General features: G+C 44.0%; 1 protein-coding gene across 1 annotated transcript in view; it reads right to left on the bottom strand.

Moving 5' to 3' along the window:
• Positions 1-1,983: 1,983 nt before the first annotated feature.
• Positions 1,984-20,957, bottom strand: part of LOC117443079 (solute carrier family 41 member 2-like) — a gene marked incomplete at its 5' end in the record, with an annotated part of 37,431 nt that continues 18,457 nt past the window's right edge. The window contains 2 exon segments of the mRNA XM_034079017.1: positions 1,984-4,662; positions 20,256-20,404. Coding sequence (XP_033934908.1) covers positions 4,477-4,662; positions 20,256-20,404 — 335 coding nt within the window.

Raw genomic sequence — 20,957 nt, 5'->3', positions numbered from 1 at the left:
GAGTACGAGAGGAAAACGATTGGGACATTCAGAACATTTAACTCGTTACCAATGCCTGTGGGATTCCAAATGGCATAATCACCTTCCGACCTGAACAGCCATAGCAGCGGGCAATCAGCTCAGGTCTTGTACTTTTATACAAAACATATTTGGAACAAGACACGCGATAGAGTTCTACACTGGAAAAAATGCAGCTCCAAAAACAAGTCGTTTTCACTTGAAATAGGTTCAACAATCTGCCAATAGACAAGTGGACATTAGCTTGGTTAGATTTCTTGAAATAAGAAGGGATATTTAGATAAATCAGATATTTTAATAGCTATATCTGACCAGAATCAGGACATCTTGGTACAATATAAGCCCAGATGCTCAAAAGTGTTCAGTTTTCTGACGTTAGTTGGTGATTTTCTAATAAATATGCAAAGAAATATGTGTTTCATCTGAGATACAACTCAAAGTAAGATGTTTTGACTTAACAGGATGATGCATTGTCTAAAACAAGAGCCGATATCTCACTGCAGTGTTACTTATTATGAAGTTATTATTTCTTATATCAGGAGTAGAGACATAGTCAGACTAGATAGAAGACACATTGGCAAGATTTCGAGTTGTTGTAGGAGACAGGCAGTGTGATGTAGTTAATTTACCACATTTGAATTGTAGTCTTTCTCACCTACTTTCAAGTAATAAAAAAGGAGAAATTGTCACTTTGTTTGTAGTTGAAAAAGAACCTTATGTATTATGTCTAATATATGATATCATTAACAAAAACTACATTTTTTTTGTTCCCTTTCATGTGGTGTTATATAGAAAAATAAAGTGCTTTTTGAACATTAAAGCATGGAGACATGTCACAGTAGAGACACTACTGTCAAGGCTTCCCTGTCTCGCCTACCGCTGGTCCAGAATGCTGCTGCACGCCTCCTTACAAGGACAGGCAGGCGTGAACATATTACGCCTGTACTCGCCTCGTTACACTGGCTATCAGTCCATTTTAGAATACTATTTAAAATGTTATTGTTTGCATACAAAGCCCTAAACGGTTTAGCCCCACCGTACCTGGCAGATCTTTTAAAACCATGCACCCACACGGTCACTGAGGTCTGCTGACAGACTTCTTCTGCTCGTCCCTATCGAGGTTAAAGCAGCGAGGAGACGGAGCCTTTGCTGTTGCAGCTCCAAAAGCATGAACGAATTGCCCCTCCAGGTTAGACTTGCTCCAACTCTGACTGTTTTTAAATCTTGTTTAAAAACCCACTTATTTTCCGTGGAATTTACAGGGTTTTTATTTTACTCGTGTTTTTTGTTTTTACGTCATGCCGGAGAGCGTTTCAGTCAGCGCTGGTTTCAGTCTGTGGCTTCCATGGTTTCATTGTCTCGTGTTTTACATTTGTTTCATGTCCTGTCTGTGTTTTATGTATTTATGCTATGTTTTCATACAGTTGTTGATGTACAGCACTTTGTTCAACTCTGTTGTTTTTAAATGTGCTATAGAAATAAAGTGGATTGGATTACATACTGATATGAACCTGAGAAGTATATAATATGTCCTCTTTAAAATAAATGTCAACAACGCCAGGGAAACACATATTGAACCTTAGAGAGCCTTTGAAGTCCTGACAAGTCGCAGACTAGATATGTTCTTCCCTCCGATCGGACACCAGCCTCTTCATGTTAAACTGAGCTAACATGTGTTGGAGGTGGGCGAATGTGTGCCATCTGCACAGAAAAGCATGTTTTCCCAACATGGAGAGAAGACGATTGCCTGTTGTGTTGTCATGGATACGATGGTAGATATTATCAAAGCAGGCGTCGGGCAAAACGAGGGGGATTTTTTTTTATCAATCATTACTCCTGCTTTTCATCCATGGCTCAATATTTCTGCTTTCATCTGCAAAGCCTTTCAGAGCTCATGTGAAGGTGAAGGTGCTATGGAAAAACGGTCGGCTAAAACCCTCAAACAAAAAATACCAAAACATAAGATGATTTCTTTAATTGAAAGACATTTATTTAGACATTTTCGGCCCGTTCGAGCCACAAAAGCAACGTTATGTTTCACACCAAAATGATATATCCACGTTAAACCCCTTCTGGCTTCAGGGATTAAAACATCACTTTGGGATGAAACTCTGAAATTAGGTACAAAAAGGAAAATAATTGCACAGTATTACGACGATGATGATGGCACGACAGAGAGATACCTTGTTAACCAGCGCATTTAAAGAGGCACATATTGGAGATGATACGAGCCACCGCCACCATCACATCATAGACAGTAGAAAACATGGACGTCGTCTCCGTGAATTCCCCCTCAGGTTTCTGAAGAGACCTGCTAATCCAACCTGCCACTGAAACCCTTAGAACGCCTCAATGTAAGCTTTAAAACAATCAAATCATCTTTAAAAGCGGATGAGTTATGCAAAGATGTGCACCCATACAGTCATGACACGGGGACATTAGCTATAGAGATCAATACAGATGTTGTACCACGTTGTAAATATGTTTATTTTTGCTGTAAAATTGGGCGTTTTAACCGATGGACGTTCTAATAACTGCAGTTTTTGGCACTTCAACACGGGCTGCTGCCTCTACGTTCACATGGACACAAACTATGCTGCGGAGGTCAATTTGAAGTGTCAAACCCTCCCACTATCTCTTCAAATTAGTAAAGAAAACTGGTTAGAACGCGCTCTACTCGCGACAAAAATTAGTGATTTACTCAGATGTATTCAACCGAGTCTCTCTGTTGTTGCCGCCGACGACACAACCACTGAGCTTTCGGCAAATTAAATCCCATTTTATTAATTTTAAGCAACATTTGGAGTTCATTGGAAAAGAGTTCTCGCATGGACGCGGAAATTGATAAAACACATTCACTGGTTTGTAAAGTGTGGCAGAAGGAGTTGCGAAGTGAGAGCGAGGAACCAATTTAACATGTTATGCTATCTGTTGTGAAATAAAAATCGACTTTAAATGATCAATTAAAGCATTGAAAGTCTTGATTAAGGAGTTCGTTTAAGGTTTCCCGCATGTCGTCTCACCTAAAGCCAAAAAAACGGATTCTGAGAGAACTGAACCCAGATCAATATTATCAATTTATGTCGTGAATATGCGAATACATTTGTTTACGATGATTATGATTCTGTCGGAAAGAGTAGAAATTAAGACGATGCCATCATGAAAACAGCCGATAATCGTCTACACGCATGTCAACATGATGTGATTGGCAAACAAACGTCCAGCGTGAAACTGTCACATTTCTTTCCTGCTGGACTGGCACAGTGTTCTCGATCGGTTTGTGGAGCCGGACCCCCGCTGCGGAGGACGACAGACAGAGAGCATGAATGAGGAGGTTCATTATATCGATAATTTCATGGTTTTCTACGTGAGAAGGGACGTTAACATAATATCAAAAGGCCGGGGGTGAAAATATACGGTCGATTGCTCCCCTTTTCGCATTCTGTACTAAGACCCATCTCGCATTGTATTTGAAAACAATGCAAGCTAATTTACTTCGGGTTTAATTCACAATTTGGTGACGAAACGTCGTCTCAAGCGGATTTTTTTGTCGCTGGCTTTTCTTCTTAGGCAGGTAATCAAGTCCCTGCCAATAAGTAAGGCCGAGTAATGATCACCAAAACTGTGATAAATAAAGAAAAACAGCATTATTCCTGTATTGCAGAGAAGAGATATCTTGTTCGTATGGTAACGGAGAGTTATGTAATATCCCTGTTTGTCTGCTTTACTTTGTCGTACCTCTAAACGGTGTGTTGTCGTGAGAGAAGGTGTGTGTGGAGGGTCATCTAATCCAGTTTAATGAGCTAATGATAAACTCTGATAGCTTCTAGAATTGAAGTGCTTGACGTGAACAGAACGTTACCTCCTGTCCGTGGAAGCAGCGTGGTAGAAAGCATGTTCGTGTATGGAAAGAGAACATGCAGAGAAAACAAACATGTACACTGGAATAAACGTTGAATTCTCCGACCATCATTACAAATTAATCTTTTTTTCTAACCGCCTGCGGACCTGCTGACACGGCGGTTCAAAGCGTATTGACAATCTTCTCTTGCCTCTCCGTGTCGCTCCGCTGACTCGACGCAGCTAAGCGGTAAAACACAAAGCAGGTAACAAAGTCTGTGACACGGCGGGAGGTTTATTCCCAAAATAATCACCAACAAAAGTTTTTTTAAAGTAGAAGACCTCCAACTGAGTAAAGCACAGCCAGGTGTCCTCCCCGCTGTGGCTTCCTGCTCCTCTTAACACAGCATTATAATATGCAAGTGCTTTTGTGCAAACTATGCAGATCGAAATCCGTACTGAGAGCAGTCTAAATTTAAGGGAATACAAAAAACAAACAAAAGTTTTAAAACCAGCATGTGGTTGAAGGGGAGCAGAGAGCGCCCCCTTACTCATGAAGAGAGGCGTCAGGAATGGCCGTTAGTGTCTTCCCGTCACCTCCGATGCCTTGTCGTCTCCTCAGTCGCCCACGTCGCTGTCCTGGTCTCCTATGACCCACAGGAAGTGGAAGCTGAGGGCCAGCAGCGCGGTGCCCAGCAAGTCCCCCAGAGCCGTCAGGTAGGGGATGGAGAAGCTGTCGGGGTCTTTGCCGCTGCGCCACATGGAGTGCACCATCCAGTCCGCGATGCACAGCAACAGCAACACCTGGGAGAGAGAGGCGAGGGACGGTTATTTATAAAGCACATTTTCAGGCAATTCAGGCGCCCCCTAGTGGTCCATGAGTATATTGGTAAAATGTCACATTTTAAATAAATAAATACATTTAAGTTTTCCGCACTCTCGCGGGAATATCTCCGCAATGGAGCAAGCTCAAGTTTCACTTTCGAGTGCATGATATAGCCCAGATAAACACCTTCATCACACAAGTGGCCACTCGTTTGTATCATTTTCAGGCGATTTTTAGATATTTGTGGAGGTAGGTGGTCCGCGAGTGTTTTTTTATTGGTTGAGTGGTGCTTGGAATGAAAAAGTTTGAGAAACACTGTCCTAATAGTCATGTTTTGGGCGGTTGTAACACGTGTGTCGGCCACTGTACAGGTGACTTGAAAATGAAGACAACACGGAATGACATTAGAGCGTAAAGGATTTACAAATGAAAGACTATTGATTATTTAACTAACATCAAAATAAATCAAAAGGATTCGTTCAATCGCTTTCTTGCCTAGTTTGATGAGAAAACTGGCACCACTCTGATTGGCTGCACAGTAAGTATGTAGCATGTTAGCTTAGCTTAGTTTCCACTGGCAATTGGTCCCAAACTAGAAATAGTCGGCCAAATTAACCCTAGTATGGAAAATGTTAATGTTTAAAGGTATAGTTTAGTACTAACTTACAAAGAAATTCAACATATTTTCAATAATGTATCTAGGGAGCTTCAGATGTGCTTGTCGCATAGTGGAACATTCGAGTATTTCCCAAAACTATTCCTTTAGAAATCCAATTAAATATTGCACAAAGAAAACTGCAGGACACATTATCAATACATAGAAATGCAACTTTTCTTTAGATGAATTGTATTAACTAACCTGCGGTACGGCGAGTTCGAAGGTTTACATTCTTAATAACAATTTAGTTGTAGAGATGGCAAATCAGGAATGTTATTTGAATTCTTATTTCTTATTGATTCTTTCACTATTTCCCTGACTTGCTTAGTTGTGTCTTTTCATTGCATTACCAAAAAGCAAAAAGATAAGAAGATGCAGTCTGAGCGTAATCCTTGACAAAGAACGATGGAGACAATCTCTTGTGAGCTAAGCTTGGAGGAACGAATGCTTCAAAATGCTGAGCAGAAAAGCAGAAACACTTAAACTGTAGTTGGAACGGAGAGGAGGAAGAGTAATGGAAGGCGCAGGAAACCGAGAGACAAGTTGAGAGAGTTATTCATAATTCAAGTTTCCACACAAGGAGGCGACGGTGCTGAGTAAAAGAGAAGTCTATTAAAAGATAAGAACGGCTCTATAATTTACAGGGAAATGAGCTGTCTCGAGTTGGCACTGCAAACATTTTAGAAACAATAAAGCATGGCAGTCATTGGGAGATATTGACATGTTAAGAATTCAAGCAGCGCTGATGGTGTCAAAGGGAAACAGGGATAGTTGAAATACACACGACAAGTCGACCTGATGTGTGAACCCTGAAATGTTGAATACCCCAGAAGTTTTATGTAAGAAATGTACAGTAGGGGTCCCCAGCACATAGAAACTGCCGGATGCTAACTTTTTAACTATTGCCTGCATATGCTAATTAACACAACTTATGCAATTTGCATAAGTTGTGTTAATTAGCATATGCAGACAATTAGGGATGCTCATGGTAAGATGGAAGATCCCCATAGGCCCCGCCCACTTGATCGGTATCGGCCGATACTGATTCCGGTGATCGGCCCCAAAATTGCCGATCGGAGCATCCCTACAGAAAATAGTTAAAAAAGGTCTTGGCCGAGTTGGACAATTTTGGAAGTGGTTTTGTGGGTCGTTGAGGATGTTGAGTCAAACGACACTTATTGTACCATGTAACGGAGGTGATCTCTGGGCCCATAGATCTCGGCCTCCGTTACGGGTTATATAGCACTAAAAACATTGCATGGGAATATATGTAATTTATGTAAGTTTGTCTGTCTCTGTTTCCTGGTTTCATGTTAAAAGTGTTCCCCTTCCCCCATGTCTGTGGCTGTTGATTGTGTGCACCTGGTGCCCTGTGTTGTCTCCTCCCCCCCACCTGTGTCGAATTGCTGATTAGTGTGTGTATTTAGGGCCTGTTGCCCTGTCTGTTTGGAGGCTGGTAGTGTGTGTGAGATCCCGGTGGCTGCAGGCTGTGCCCACGTGAGCAGCAGCAGCAGGATCGAGGCTGTGTGTATTGTGTTCATGCTGTAATAAATGCCCACACCGGGTTATATTTGGGACGTGCTGCCTCTGCCTCCTTGCTTGGTCTGGGCCGCTCCATTGTCAGCTTCACATACCACAATGGCAGTTTTGAGTCCCTTGACCCAAAACGTATCAACATCAGTCCACCAGGGGTACACATATGGCCACTTTCTGCTTAAAACTGCAATCTTTTAGCCTGAACATTTTAGAAGTTGCATTAATTAGCATATGCAGACAATATTTCCAATATGGCTTGGCTGATTTGGACAATTTCACAGTGGTTTTTGAGGTTATTGAGGATGTTGGATGCATTTCTGCCATTTTAAGGATACAAAATGGCAGTTTGAGTCCCCAAAAACTTTAAAATGGACCCAAAATATATCAAAATCAGCCCACAGAGTGCAAATATGGCCACTTCCTGGTTACAACTGCAATTATTTGATCGTGAAAATGTCAGAAATGGATTCAACATCCTCAATAACCGCCAAAACCACAAGTTAATACAATTTGAGCAGATTGTGCAAATTGCCCAACATATGCAAGTTAGCATCTGGTAGCTTCCATGTGCTTTGGACCCGTACTGTACATTTATATCATTCATCTTTGGGGTCTTCAACATTTCCTGGACTCTGAGGAGCTTGTGATGCAATTCCTTACAAAAAACATGTCTTCTAGTTTTCCTTTCCAATGATGTTCAGTCATGACCCGATGAAAGGTGTCAGAACACCCTCGCAAACCTGACTTTCCACCAGCTATAGCGCTTTGTCTTTTATTCATGATGACAGGGCGGACATCCTCGAAGTTGCTTTTGTAGCATCACTACCTCCATCACTTGCCTCAAACTGTCAACAACAATCCCTCATCGACAGAACACAGCTGCCACTCAGGAGGGTCTAGTTTCTCCTCAGGAAAACAAAGAAAGACGAGAGGAAATCGAGCAAAAACTTGTGTGCAAAGTTTCTCAATTTCCACCTTTCGGCACGACAAATGAAAACAGAAAGACGATTTATCAGGCGGTGTTGTTCTCCGTCTCTGTGTTTGGTTTCCTAATCACATCTGAGTGGAGAGGAGACGGCGCGTCTACAAGATAAAGCTGCTTGATCTCTAAAGGTGGCCGTGTTTGCTCGCATTGCCTTTGTGTCAATTTATGAAATTACAAAGCTCGGAGGCGGCAGACATGTGCCGCTGAAAATCACTTTCTGACTGGAGTTGTTGTTGATTCTGTGGGAACAACGGGTTTAAAGCAATCCATCTGTATCTCTAATATAAGAGCTAGAATCATTTATGTATCTGTGCAAAAACACGTCTTAACCTTATCCTAAAACTTGCTTTTGTTTCCCTGTGAAGTTACTTCAACGGTAGGGAGGGGTACCGAGCCCCGGTATTAAACGGGCCCCGGGGCTGAATTATTAAAGACAGTGGTACCGTTAAGCTCCGACGTTATCAGTCTTTTTATCGGTACTGGAGACATCTAAAATATATGTCGTATGTATTATTGCTACACAAACATTATATTTTATGTTTTAGTGTCGCCAACTCCGTTTCTAATACGCAAAAAAACTGCAACATGCGTCTATGATTATTTTTAGTATTTTCGATCTTTTCCAATCCCGTCTGTGTGCGAGGGGGCGGGGCAGTTTACACACACGCAGCTGCTACATGCAGAAACACACACACACGGAGGAGATGGCGGAGAGAACTCGCTCCGAGGTGGTTAAACTTTACCCGTCTCGATGCTCGTTGCCTAAAGTGCAATAAGTGTTCAACATGTCAGGGCGGTAACACGAGCAATGTGTCTAAACATTTAGCAAAAGTGCTCCACATCCAGACGGAGGAATGCACCGGGTTCCACTGTCTTTCTAGCAGCTCTGTAGCCCCGTCCACGAGTAACGTTTCCACGTCAGGTGTTCTGTGTGCTAGCAGCAACACACGGAGTTAAATCAATGATAGAAACATGGGTTATGATTAGAGGAAACCGAGTTATTTAGTTTGTTAAAGTTTCAGCTATTCTGTTTCCAGTTCTGTCATCACATTATTTAATACCATTTGTTAAAACATTGTTGTTTCTTTTGAAGTGAAATATTATGTATTTAATTTAAATAAAAAGCAATGTTAGTTTTGTTCACAATTTGTTTAGTTAGTTTACCTTTTTTTTCTCTCCAAAAGAACCGATAAGAGTACCGTTAAAAGACCGGGTCGATAAAAGTAGTAGTACCGTTAAAGCCTTAACGATACCCATCCCTACTCAACGGGTAATAACACCACGAGACAGGACTTCGCAAACTCTTCAAAGTTATCTCGACTATTTATTCATTTCTGTCTCAACGACTCGTAAACGGCAGAATATGCAGCTCACTGTGAAAAGTTGTGTGCATGTAAATGGTCTGCAATGGCTTAAATGTGCAGAACTACAATCAGAGGGTGAACAAAAGTGCCGACACCTGAAAATGAGCACAATAGAGAACCGCAGTGACGCGTCCTAAAACCCGGACGTAAGTTGGCATTTTTACCACGTCCGGTTCCTTCGACAAAAAGCAATCTCTCCGTAGGAAAATATCTCCAAATAAGGTCTGTGTGTGAGACGCATTGAAGAGACAGATCACGTTTTGTTTTACGACATTAAATCCATCAGCAGTGACGCTGGTGATTTCTGAAGAGTTGATGGTTGTTACCGAGTGGCTGAATAGGACTATAGAAGTTGTCCAGGCCGTTTTACGTCATTACGCCGAACACGTAAACACTCCCGCTAAGTTAGTTTGCCCTGTTCTGCTTGAAAGCAAGTCCCTGCCTCCTGCAGACTGTTCAAACAAACGCTTCAACTTGTTCCATTTTGAATCTGTGTGTTTGAATATGGATCTTAAGTTGCCGTGACGTTGAAGCAGCGACCCTGCTGTAGTTCCTTTATAGCAGGGGTTCTCAAAGTTTTGATGAGTGAGGGCCAATGTAGGTACCCAATAATGGATTGAGAGCCGCCCAAGAAAAAACGGAACACAAAATAATTCCAAAACAAATCCTTTCTTTATTGTACTAGTGTAACCAATTACCGCAACTCGCGAGATGCCTAGTTGCCATGCAACCAGTAGTCTAGCAAACTTTCCACAAGCTGTCATTCATAATTTAGGAATGACAACCCAGGGGGCGCCTCTCTGAAGAACCAGCACCTTACCGTGGTAGAGAGGTTTGTGTGCCCTGATGAACCTGGGGGCTGTGTTGTCTGGAACCTTGTGTTCCTGGTAGGGTCTCCCATGGCAAATTGGTCTCAGGCAAGGGGCCAGACTAAGATTGGTTCAAAAGACCTCATGAAAGGAAAAACAAGAAGTGAGGATACCCGGCCCGGAGGAAGCCCGGGGTCCCCTTCTGGAGCCAGGCCCAGAAGGAGGACTCGTCGGCGAGCGTCTGGTGGCCGGGCTTGCCACGGAGCCCGGCCGGGCCCAGCCCGAAAAGGCAACGTGGGCAACACCTCCGCTTCTCTGTCCCGCGGGCCCACCACCTACGGGAAACATCGATGGGGTCGGGTGCGCTGCCAGACGGGTGGCAGTGAAAGCGGAGGGTCTCGACGGACCAGACCCAGGCGACAGAAGCTGGCTTTGGGGACGTGGAACGTCACCTCTCTGGGGGGGAAGGAGCCGGAGCTTGTGCGGGAGGTGGAGCGGTACCAGTTGGATCTGGTTGGGCTCACCTCTACGCACAGCGTCGGCTCTGGAATCTTACTTCTGGATAGGGGTTGGACTCTATTCTTCTCCGGAGTTGCTCAAGGTGTGAGGCGCCGGGCGGGTGTGGGGATACTCACAAGTCCCCGGTTAGGTGCTTCGTTGTTGGAGTTTACCCCAGTGGACGAGAGGGTCGCCTCCCTACGCCTGCGGGTTATGGGGGGGAAAACTCTGACTGTTGTGTGTGCTTATGCACCCAACAGCAGTTCAGAGTATTCGGCCTTCTTGGAGACCCTGGAAAGAGTCCTGTATGGGGCTCCTGAAGGGGACTCCTTAGTCTTGCTGGGAGACTTCAACGCACATGTGGGCAATGATGGAGACACTTGGAGGGGCGTGATTGGGAGGAACGGCCCCCCTGATCTGAACCGGAGTGGTGGTTTGTTACTGGACTTCTGTGCTAGTCATGGATTGGCCATAACAAACACCATGTTCGAACATAAGGATGCTCATAAGTGTACGTGGTACCAGAGCACCCTAGGCAGAAGGTCCATGATCGATTTCGTTATCGTATCATCGGACCTGAGGCCGTATGTTTTGGACACTCGGGTAAAGAGAGGGGCGGAGTTGTCAACTGATCACCATCTGGTGGTGAGTTGGGTCGAGTGGCGGGGGAAGCCTCTGGATAGACCTGGTAAGCCCAAACGTGTAGTTCGGGTGAACTGGGAACGTCTGGAGGAGGCCCAAGTTCAGGAGGCCTTCAACTCACACCTCCGGCGGAGCTTTTCGGGCATTCCTGTGGAGGTTGGGGACATTGAACCAGAGTGGTCGGTGTTCAAAGCCTCTATTGCCGAAGCCGCGGTGGGGAGCTGTGGTCTCAAGGTCTTAGGTGCCTCAAGGGGCGGTAACCCTCGAACCTCCTGGTGGACACCGGTGATCAGGGAAGCCGTCCGACTGAAGAAGGAGGCCTTCAGGGATTTGTTATCCCGGGGGACTCCCGAAGCAGTTGCAAGGTACCGACAGGCCCGAAGGGCAGCAGCCTCATCCGTGGCCGAGGCAAAGCAGCGGGTGTGGGAGAAGTTCGGAGAAGACATGGAGAAGGACTTTCGGGCGGCACCAAAGTTGTTCTGGAAAACTGTCCGACACCTCAGGAGGGGGAAGCAGGGAACCATCCAAGCTGTGTACAGTAAGGATGGGACGTTGTTGACCTCAACTGATGGAGTGTTGGGACGTTGGAAGGAACACTTTGAGGAACTCCTGAACCCGACAACTCCGCCCTCTATGTTAGAGGCAGAGCTGGAGTATGACGGGGGATCAACGCCAATCTCCCGGGGGGAGGTCACTGAGGTCGTCAAACAACTCCACAGTGGCAAAGCCCCGGGGGTGGATGAGATCCGCCCGGAAATGCTGAAGGCTCTGGGTGTTGAGGGACTGTCATGGTTGACACGTCTCATCAACGTTGCGTGGAAGTCGGAAACGGTACCGAAGGAGTGGCAGACCGGGGTGGTGGTCCCCCTTTTCAAAAAGGGGGATCAGAGGGTGTGTGCCAATTACAGAGGCATCACACTACTCAGCCTCCCCGGGAAAGTTTACTCCAAGGTACTCGAAAGGAGGGTCAGGCCGATTGTCGAACCTCAGATTGAGGAGGAACAATGCGGATTCCGTCCTGGTCGTGGAACGACGGATCAGCTTTTTACTCTCGCAAGGATCCTGGAGGGGGCCTGGGAGTACGCTTATCCGGTCTACATGTGTTTTGTAGACTTGGAGAAGGCGTATGACCGGGTTCCCAGGGAGTTACTGTGGGAGGTGCTGCGGGAGTATGGGGTGAGGGGGTCTCTACTCAGGGCCATCCAATCTCTGTACTCCCAAAGCGAGAGCTGTGTCCGGGTCCTCGGCAGTAAGTCGGACCCATTTCCGGTGAGGGTTGGCCTCCGCCAGGGCTGCGCTTTGTCACCAATCCTGTTTGTAATATACATGGATCGGATTTCGAGGGGTAGTCGTGGGGGGGGGGGGTCTGCAGTTCGGTGGACTAAGGATTGCACCACTGCTTTTTGCAGATGATGTGGTTCTGATGGCTTCATCGGTCTGCGACCTTCAGCACTCACTGGATCGGTTCGCAACCGAGTGTGAAGCGGCTGGGATGAGGATCAGCACCTCCAAATCTGAGGCCATGGTTCTCAGCAGGAAACCGATGGACTGTCCACTCCAAGTAGGGAATGAGTCCTTACCCCAAGTGAAGGAGTTCAAGTATCTCGGGGTCTTGTTCTCGAGTGAGGGATCAATGGAGCGTGAGATGGGCCGGAGAATCGGAGCAGCGGGAGCGGTATTGCAGTCGCTTTACCGCACCGTTGTGACGAAAAGGGAGCTGAGCCGGAAGGCAAAGCTCTCTGTCTACCGGGCCATTTTCGTTCCTACCCTCACCTATGGTCATGAAGGATGGGTCATGACCGAAAGAACGAGATCGCGGATACAAGCGGCCGAGATGGGTTTCCTCCGCCGGGTGGCTGGTGTCTCCCTTAGAGATAAGGTGAGAAGTTCGGTCATCAGGGAGGGACTCGGAGTTGAGCCGCTCCTCCTTCGCGTCGAAAGAAGCCAGTTGAGGTGGTTCGGGCACCTAGTTAGGATGCCACCTGGGCGCCTCCCTAGGGAGGTGTTCCAGGCACGTCCAGCTGGGAAGAGACCAAGGGGTAGACCTAGGACCAGGTGGAGGGATTATATCTCTTCGCTGGCCTGGGAGCGCCTTGGGATCCCCCAGTCAGAGCTGGTTGATGTCGCCAGGGAAAAGAAAGTTTGGGGCTCTCTGCTGGAACTGCTACCCCCGCGACCCGACCACGGATAAGCGGGAGAAGATGGATGGATGGATGGAACCCAGGGGGCGCAGTTTTACCATTCTTAAATTCCATTCTAATTCTTACTAGACACAACCATGGAGGATTAAAATATAACGCATGCATTTCAGCGTGTCGCATTAACTATCGCGGGCCGCCAGAAACATTTCCGAGGGCCGCCATTGGCCCGCGGGCCGCACTTTGAGAACCCCTGGTTTGTTATATACTGCATTGTCTTGTTTATGTTTCTTATGCTGGTGTTAGGTATTGTGTATCTTGTTTTTATGTGTTTGTACGGCGACCTTGAGAGCCTTGAAAGGCGCCTATATAAAATAAATGAATTATTATTATTATTTATTATAGCATAACGTTAGCATTTTGCTTCTGGCGACTAGATTTATGATTATAAAATTATAAAAGTCGGATAGACATGTGGAGACTATCCGGCTGAACAAAACGTGATCCGTCTCTTCAATGTGTCTGAACCACAGACCTGATTTCCAGCTAGTTTCCTAAACCCTATGGAGACGAAGGAACCGGAAGGAGTTTACTCCCGGGTTTTAGGACGCGTCACTGCGGCTCTCTATAGGGCCCCTTTAAGTGCTGTTAAAATGATACATTGACTCAAATGTAATCCCCATGTCAAGCAGCTCTCTCTGTGGATGCACTTATACACAACCTTCAGCCATGAGCTTAAAGAAAGCTGTAAATCCTGCCTGAAACTACACACTCACATAATGTCACTCTGTTGGATACTTCAGAACACTGCCGGTACTTTTCATCCGGGGAAATATAATTGGATTTCTGTGCAGTCTTAAAAAAGAAATGCTTGTTTTGCAGACCGGTTCATATTGTTGATCAAATATTGTTAAAAACCTAATCTAATGCGTGACTTGAATGCAATGATGCTCAGGAAGGACACACACACACACACACACACACACACACACACACACACACACACACACACACACACACACACACACACACACACACACACACACACACACACACACACACACACACACACACACACACACACACACACACACACACACACACACACACACACACACACACCACACACACACACACACACACACACACACACACACACACACACACACACACACACACACACACACACACACACACACACACACACACACACACACACACACACACACACACACACACACAGCACTTATTAAAGCCTGCTTCTGCATGACCATTTTTCAAGACTAGAATATTGGTTACATTTCTTGTCGCTGCTTTTAATTGAACTATTCATATCTTAAACTGCACTGTAACTTTTATTCAGTAATTATCTTTGCTTTTAACGACTGTTTTGAAATGCCATTTTCTTGATGTCTTTGATTTGGAAAAACACTTTGAATTACCTTGTGTTGAAAGGTGCTATATAAATGAACTTGCCTTACCTTACATTAAAACATTTGTGCTCATTTTAAAAAGAGATTAAACCTATCTTTTTTTTTAATAAAAGTTGTTCTAAATCTACATATCATATAATATTGTAAAAAAGCAACGTGGCTTTAAAATGTAAATATCACTTTTATGAATGATCGGCTATTAGTACAGCTCTATGGTCTTTCCTATCAACATATTCCTATCCAAGTCTTTAGAGATTAACATTAAAATCTGGATGAATATCCTTCGAAGGCTTATTTGATCAGGATCCTGCTCTAGTTTCACTGCTGCTAGTGGAGTCCTGTCACATCACACGTTCAGATGTTTATAATGGATACTGTAAGTGTCTAATCTCAGAGAGGCGTGTTATATTGTGCGTTACTCCCAGAGCGGTAAGATGTTAGATTTCAGACGAGAGCTTTCTCACAGCTTAGATGTTTCCTGATGTGTCGAGATAACGCTGACGGCACCTGACAGCACCCATCCTTCACTGGAATACCAGCGTTGGCTTTCAGAGGAAGAGATGGTTTTGTTAAAAGTCTCCCATCATGTTATGTTTAGGCATATATTGGGTCTCAGATTATAAAAATATATATTTTAGACATCCCTCTGTTTCAGCTTGTAAACAAAATAAAAGAGGAGGGGGAGCTAATGCCTGCTCAGAATTCTACGAGACACCCAGCTAAATGTGATTAAATGCCTTATCATGTTCCAAACCACATCAAGGATTCTCTCTGAAACAGTCTGGAGCTCAAAGGCTTTCTCTCTCGCCGGTTAAACCACAAGGTGAGTTCCTTTCTACTTCCTGCTTCTTCACACACATGCTCTCCAGTACAGGTTAGCTCTGAGTGTTAGCGATGCTAATGTAAACACCGACCATATTACGTCCAAAACAGTCGGGCATTGTTTCTGATAGCGACGTTTCTGATTGGGCCGTGGGTCCACATTTCAGATATGAGGGCAACTGTGGCTGCGAGGGAGTGTGGTCGTCTTTCAAGCAGAAGATTGTGGGTTTGATCCCAGCCCATGCAGTCAACATGTTGATGTGTCCTTGGGCAAGATACTTAACCCTGAGTTGCTCCCGATGGCATGGCCAACGGTGTGTAAATGTTAGGTCCTAGAGCAAGTAAGATACACTGCTCTGTATGAATGGGTGAATGACATAGTCTGTAAAGCGCTTTGAGGGGTCTTAAAAAGACTGGATAAAGCGCTATATAAGTACAGTAAAAAAAAAAAAAAATGACGTCATATCGGACGCACATCTGGATCAGCTCCGTTGTTCCCCCGTTTTTAGAGATTTGGGTACGGAGGAAAAGAGAGAGGGTTATTTTCTGACGCTTTGTGAGTTCCCCGACGCACCGGGGACACATGTATAAAAGACGTCAAAAAGTGCATTTTGCATGATAGGTCCCCTTTAAAGAGTGCAGCTATGAATGGTTTGTATTTCACCCTCTACTGAACTCATGCCTTAGTACTATCAAATGTTAATCACCATAAAGCATATTCATCAGTGGTGAACTTAGCATGACCTTTGTAAAGTTTCTGTAAAACTCCTCTCCTCTCTTCCTGGTTTTTAATTTTCTACATTTGGCATTGCCTCCCTCTTTGTCTGGATACACTGTCTGCAAACAAAACATTGTAAAACCAAGATTCCTTGTGCATTTCTTTCACTCACGTTTTCCCTCTGGTTTGTCCTCTGCCAAACCATCACCCAACGTGTGCCAACATATGCAGAACTCGGGTCAATTGAACTGCTTTTCTCCTCCTTCCCTCTCCGACTGTACCGAGGCTCGCGGAGATATGACAATGAGTCGAGCAAGTGTTTAAATGTCTCCCCTAATTCTCCTCGGCTTTTACTTTAAATGGAGTATTATTAAACCGCAGCGTGTGCAATCTCCGCTTATCGCTGATATTAAAGAAACAGACGGTTAACGTAGTGTGGCTTTATCTAATTCCATACCGACATATTCACCAAATAGTTTCTGACCCCATGTTGGGCACATAGATAAGATATAGAACTATATTAAAAGGTTTATAGTGGATCTCAATGAGGGTCCATGCTTTGACCCACAGGCAAACATCTGCCTTTCAGTTTTCCATGCAGTAATACACCACGTCGAGGTCTTTGGAGGGCGCTGACGGAGGTTTTTGACAGCCATAAGTACTAGTGCCGTCTTCTTCATTCATCCGAGCATCTTTGGTTTCTCTCTTACGGCAAACAATCTATCCCAGAAATGGAAAATCATTAAAAACAAATCTTCTCCGTGAGGTCAGAGATTATAAATCACTATTTGAAGCAGACCGTCCCGTCGTTTTTCACACTTCAAAATGTCGAGCTTGTGTGTTCATTCGAGAGAAGATGAGAGCGGCACAATGTTTGTTTATTTTCACACACACACACACACACACACACACACACACACACACACACACACACACACACACACACACACACACACACACACACACACACACACACACACACACACACACACACACACACACACACACACACACACACACACACACACACACACACACACACACACACACACACTTAGCTTTTGCGAGACAATAAAAGGAAATATATGGCTCCAGTTCTGTGTTGAAAAAGGTAATGCAGTGAAAGTAGTAAAAGGTCAGAATTGCTACCATTTCTCCTGAAAAGGGCAAGCATCTGATCAATAGATAGCAGGGGTGGGAATCACCAGGCTCCCCACGATACGATACTATCACGACACTTAAGCCACGATACGATAGTATTGCGATTCTACGACATGCTAAGTATTGCGATACGATATATTGCAAATCACATGTCCGTCTTCCCTTCCTGGTTAACAAAATGTATTTGCAATATGAATAGATTATGTAAATAACCCAATTTGTGTTCTTTGAACCTGAAATGGAGATGGCATTGTTTTAGTCACTTTCATTGCAACTGTATACACGTCTTAACTTATCGCGATACTACGCTGTATCGATTATTCCCCCCACCCCTAATAGGTAGTGTACGAAAGTGAGTGGAAAGGTGATTTACTCACTCGGGCTAACTTCATTTGTATACATAAACCGAGATAACTAGATACGTGTCTGTAGTGTGGCTTTTCCTGGTGCTTAAAAACACTTTTCAAGCAGGATAACAAAAGAGAAACCGAGAGGAGATGACCCTCCCCCAGTTCGGAGGAGTTATGGCTCGGAGTGTGTACCGCTGTGGACAGGAACAGCACTAAAACATATTTTCAGTAAATAATCCTTCCAATAATAACCTTGCTGCTCCGTGCAGAAACCATCATTCATATTCACACAATCCCCCACAGACAGGTCGACAGAGCAGTTCATGAATTATTCCGACACGCAGCTCGTGAAGCTAGTGGAGTATTTAAAAAGCAAAGGGATGTTTGAGGTTCTAGAATCCGATCGATAATGAGATCCGTTTCCTCTCTTCAGCTGGTGAGTATGAAGATGTTAAAACACTTTTCACCCTCGCTTCTCCAGGTGCCAGTCTCCGCCATGTGATGTGCTATCTGGCACTCGATCAGCCTTGAAAGCAGCTCCACTGTCGATGGAGTTAATTGATCTGGAGAGTTTCCAAACGCCTTCGTGGCCGGGATTACAGCCTGATGTTCCCCGTCTGCATTTAGGATTTAGAGGAGCCTTAAAAAGCTTTCGAGCAAAGCGTGCATCCAATATATTCACACAAAAGTACTACATTCTTGGAATCCATCACAGATCAGAGTCATTCATTATCCGCATGTTGTTTCTTCATTATAATATTAAAGGGCAATAGAGACCATGTACGCAGGAACAAGGGCCAGGGTGGAGACCCCAGATGGCAACAGCGAGGAGTTTGACATCCTGGCTGGGGTTATGCAAGGGGACACCCTGGCCCCCTTCCTCTTCATCACGGTCCTGGATTACGCGCTCAGGAAGGCCATCAGTGGACGAGAGCAGGATCTCCGCAGTAGTCCTGACAGACCTGGACTATGCTCAGACTGACTTGGAAGTCATTGTAAGTAATATATTCCAAACACTTTCGTCACATCTTATCCCCCTCTGCTGTGATATCAGGGACAGTCTGTGTCACACTAGCTCCGATTTATTCAGAAACAACTCATGAGCATAGCCTCACCAGCCAATTAAAATGTAACATGTAATAATAAATGCAGGAAATCCTGATGTGTGTGTCTTGGCTGAAAAAGCAGCATTATTAATATTAGATATATGAGTTGATGAGGAAAGTCTAGTACACATAATAACAAACATTCAAAAGATGTACTAGCTGAAAGTCTTCAGACAGTAACTCAAATAACGTGGATATCTACTGACAATAATTAAGACATGAACTACTTAAAGCGGCATTCACATGTTTTTGGCCATTTGGGTTCAACAGAGCGGAAATCACAACATTTCAGAACGACGATCATTTGAAATGTTTTTGTTGCCCCTCCATCACGAGAGCCGTAATAATACATTACATTTATAAAGCGCTTTTCCTGGTGCTCAAAGCGCTTACAAGCAACTGAAACAAAATAATAATAATACTGGAATAACACAACGTTTGAAAACCAGAAAAATAAAACAATAAGTTAAAATACACTCAAATATCTCTTGTTGAGTCGTGGAATAATTCTCTGTGGGTTCATTATTACAGTGGTTCTCAAATGGGGGTACGCGGACCCCTAGGGGTACGTTGGAGTACTGCAGGGGGTACGTGAGATTTATTTTATGTTAATGGGAAAAAAAAGTAAGGAAGTTTGAGCAATGTGGGTTTTATATGAACAGAGTTACACATATTTCAAAGTGAAATAACTGCAGTGGCCTTCCTGTCAGAATAACAAAGACCCTCAGTGAAGCACGAGCCCATGTTTCACTACATTGTACAACTTATTAAAAAGATCAGTTCAATACAACTAATGTCGTCTTAGTGTTATTGCATGATGTTAAAATTGGTTTGCCATGAATTTAGTGATGGATTGTAAACATTTGAAATGTAGCATTTAAGTGTTTCTCAGTTACTGTTGTTGTTTTAATAAAATCAGACACCGATGGTGCAGCACTGTGCAGAACCTCTTTATATAGGCTTGTTGTCCCTAACGAATTGTTTTTGCGCTGATCAGGGGGTACTTGGCTGAATATTTTTTTCAAAGGGGGAACATTATTGATCAAAGTTTGAGAATCACTGACTTACTACATTAAAATATTGATGTGTGCAGCTTTAACAAAAGTGGAGGGGTCTGCTTTTTTGTATTTTTCTTTGGAGTGACAATCATCATGAAGTTGAAAACCCTCTTTAAAAGCAGCATAAATGTCAAATACCAACAATGTTACATGGACAGAAGATAGACTGTGACAGAGAGCCTCAATACTTCAATGTGGAATAATGACCAGGAAATGTAAAGCAGACTATTTTAGAATATCTAACCAGCTGCCGCTCACATACTAAAGCTCAGGTATACTGGTGACGTGCTCACCTGCAGCAGAGCAGCAGCCAGGTAGACGGACATGAAGATGGGCGTCAGCGTGGTGTGTCCGCTCTTCATCAGGTGGATGGTGTAGAGGAAGATCAGGTGACCCGGGACCACCAATAGGAGCAGCACCTGAGCAGAGCGGTGATTGGCTCCTGGGAAAATAAAAAGGTTAATCAATTACCTCATAATTATCGTTTTACCTCAATTACAACACTCGTTTTTAACAACGTTCTTTACTGATTACTGCATTCAATTTATTATAGTCGGACTCGTTTCTGTTTGTTTTCAAGTATGAAAATAACAGAAAGTAAGAAGAAGGATCTTTCAGACTGTGAACTGACTTCACAATTTAAGATTTCAAGATCTTAATTCTTTAAAAATGTAAAGACTTATTAAATTCCTGACGGCGTTTTCAATTCAGAAATTGAAATCCAGACCTCATAGGAGTGCCATAAAAAAAAAAAATACATCTGTAAAAGAATAAGGACGATGAATGGGAAAACATGTGATAAATAAATATTAAATAAATGTGGGTAACTATCAGGTAACCATCCAGGAAGCAAACATGATGGCAGAAACAGCACTAGAGTTATGGAGAGGTTTCCAAAATGTTCTTGTAACACTTACAGAATTCGAATGCACTTATGACCCTATGTGTGAAGGTTAATCATTAGCGATCAGTATTACAAATGTATATACCGTACT

This window comes from Pseudochaenichthys georgianus, unplaced genomic scaffold (assembly GCF_902827115.2).
Source record: "Pseudochaenichthys georgianus unplaced genomic scaffold, fPseGeo1.2 scaffold_532_arrow_ctg1, whole genome shotgun sequence".
NCBI classification, from domain to species: Eukaryota; Metazoa; Chordata; class Actinopteri; order Perciformes; family Channichthyidae; genus Pseudochaenichthys; species Pseudochaenichthys georgianus.
Note: the sequence above shows the minus strand (reverse complement) of the source record. Positions and strands in the feature narration are given on the sequence as shown.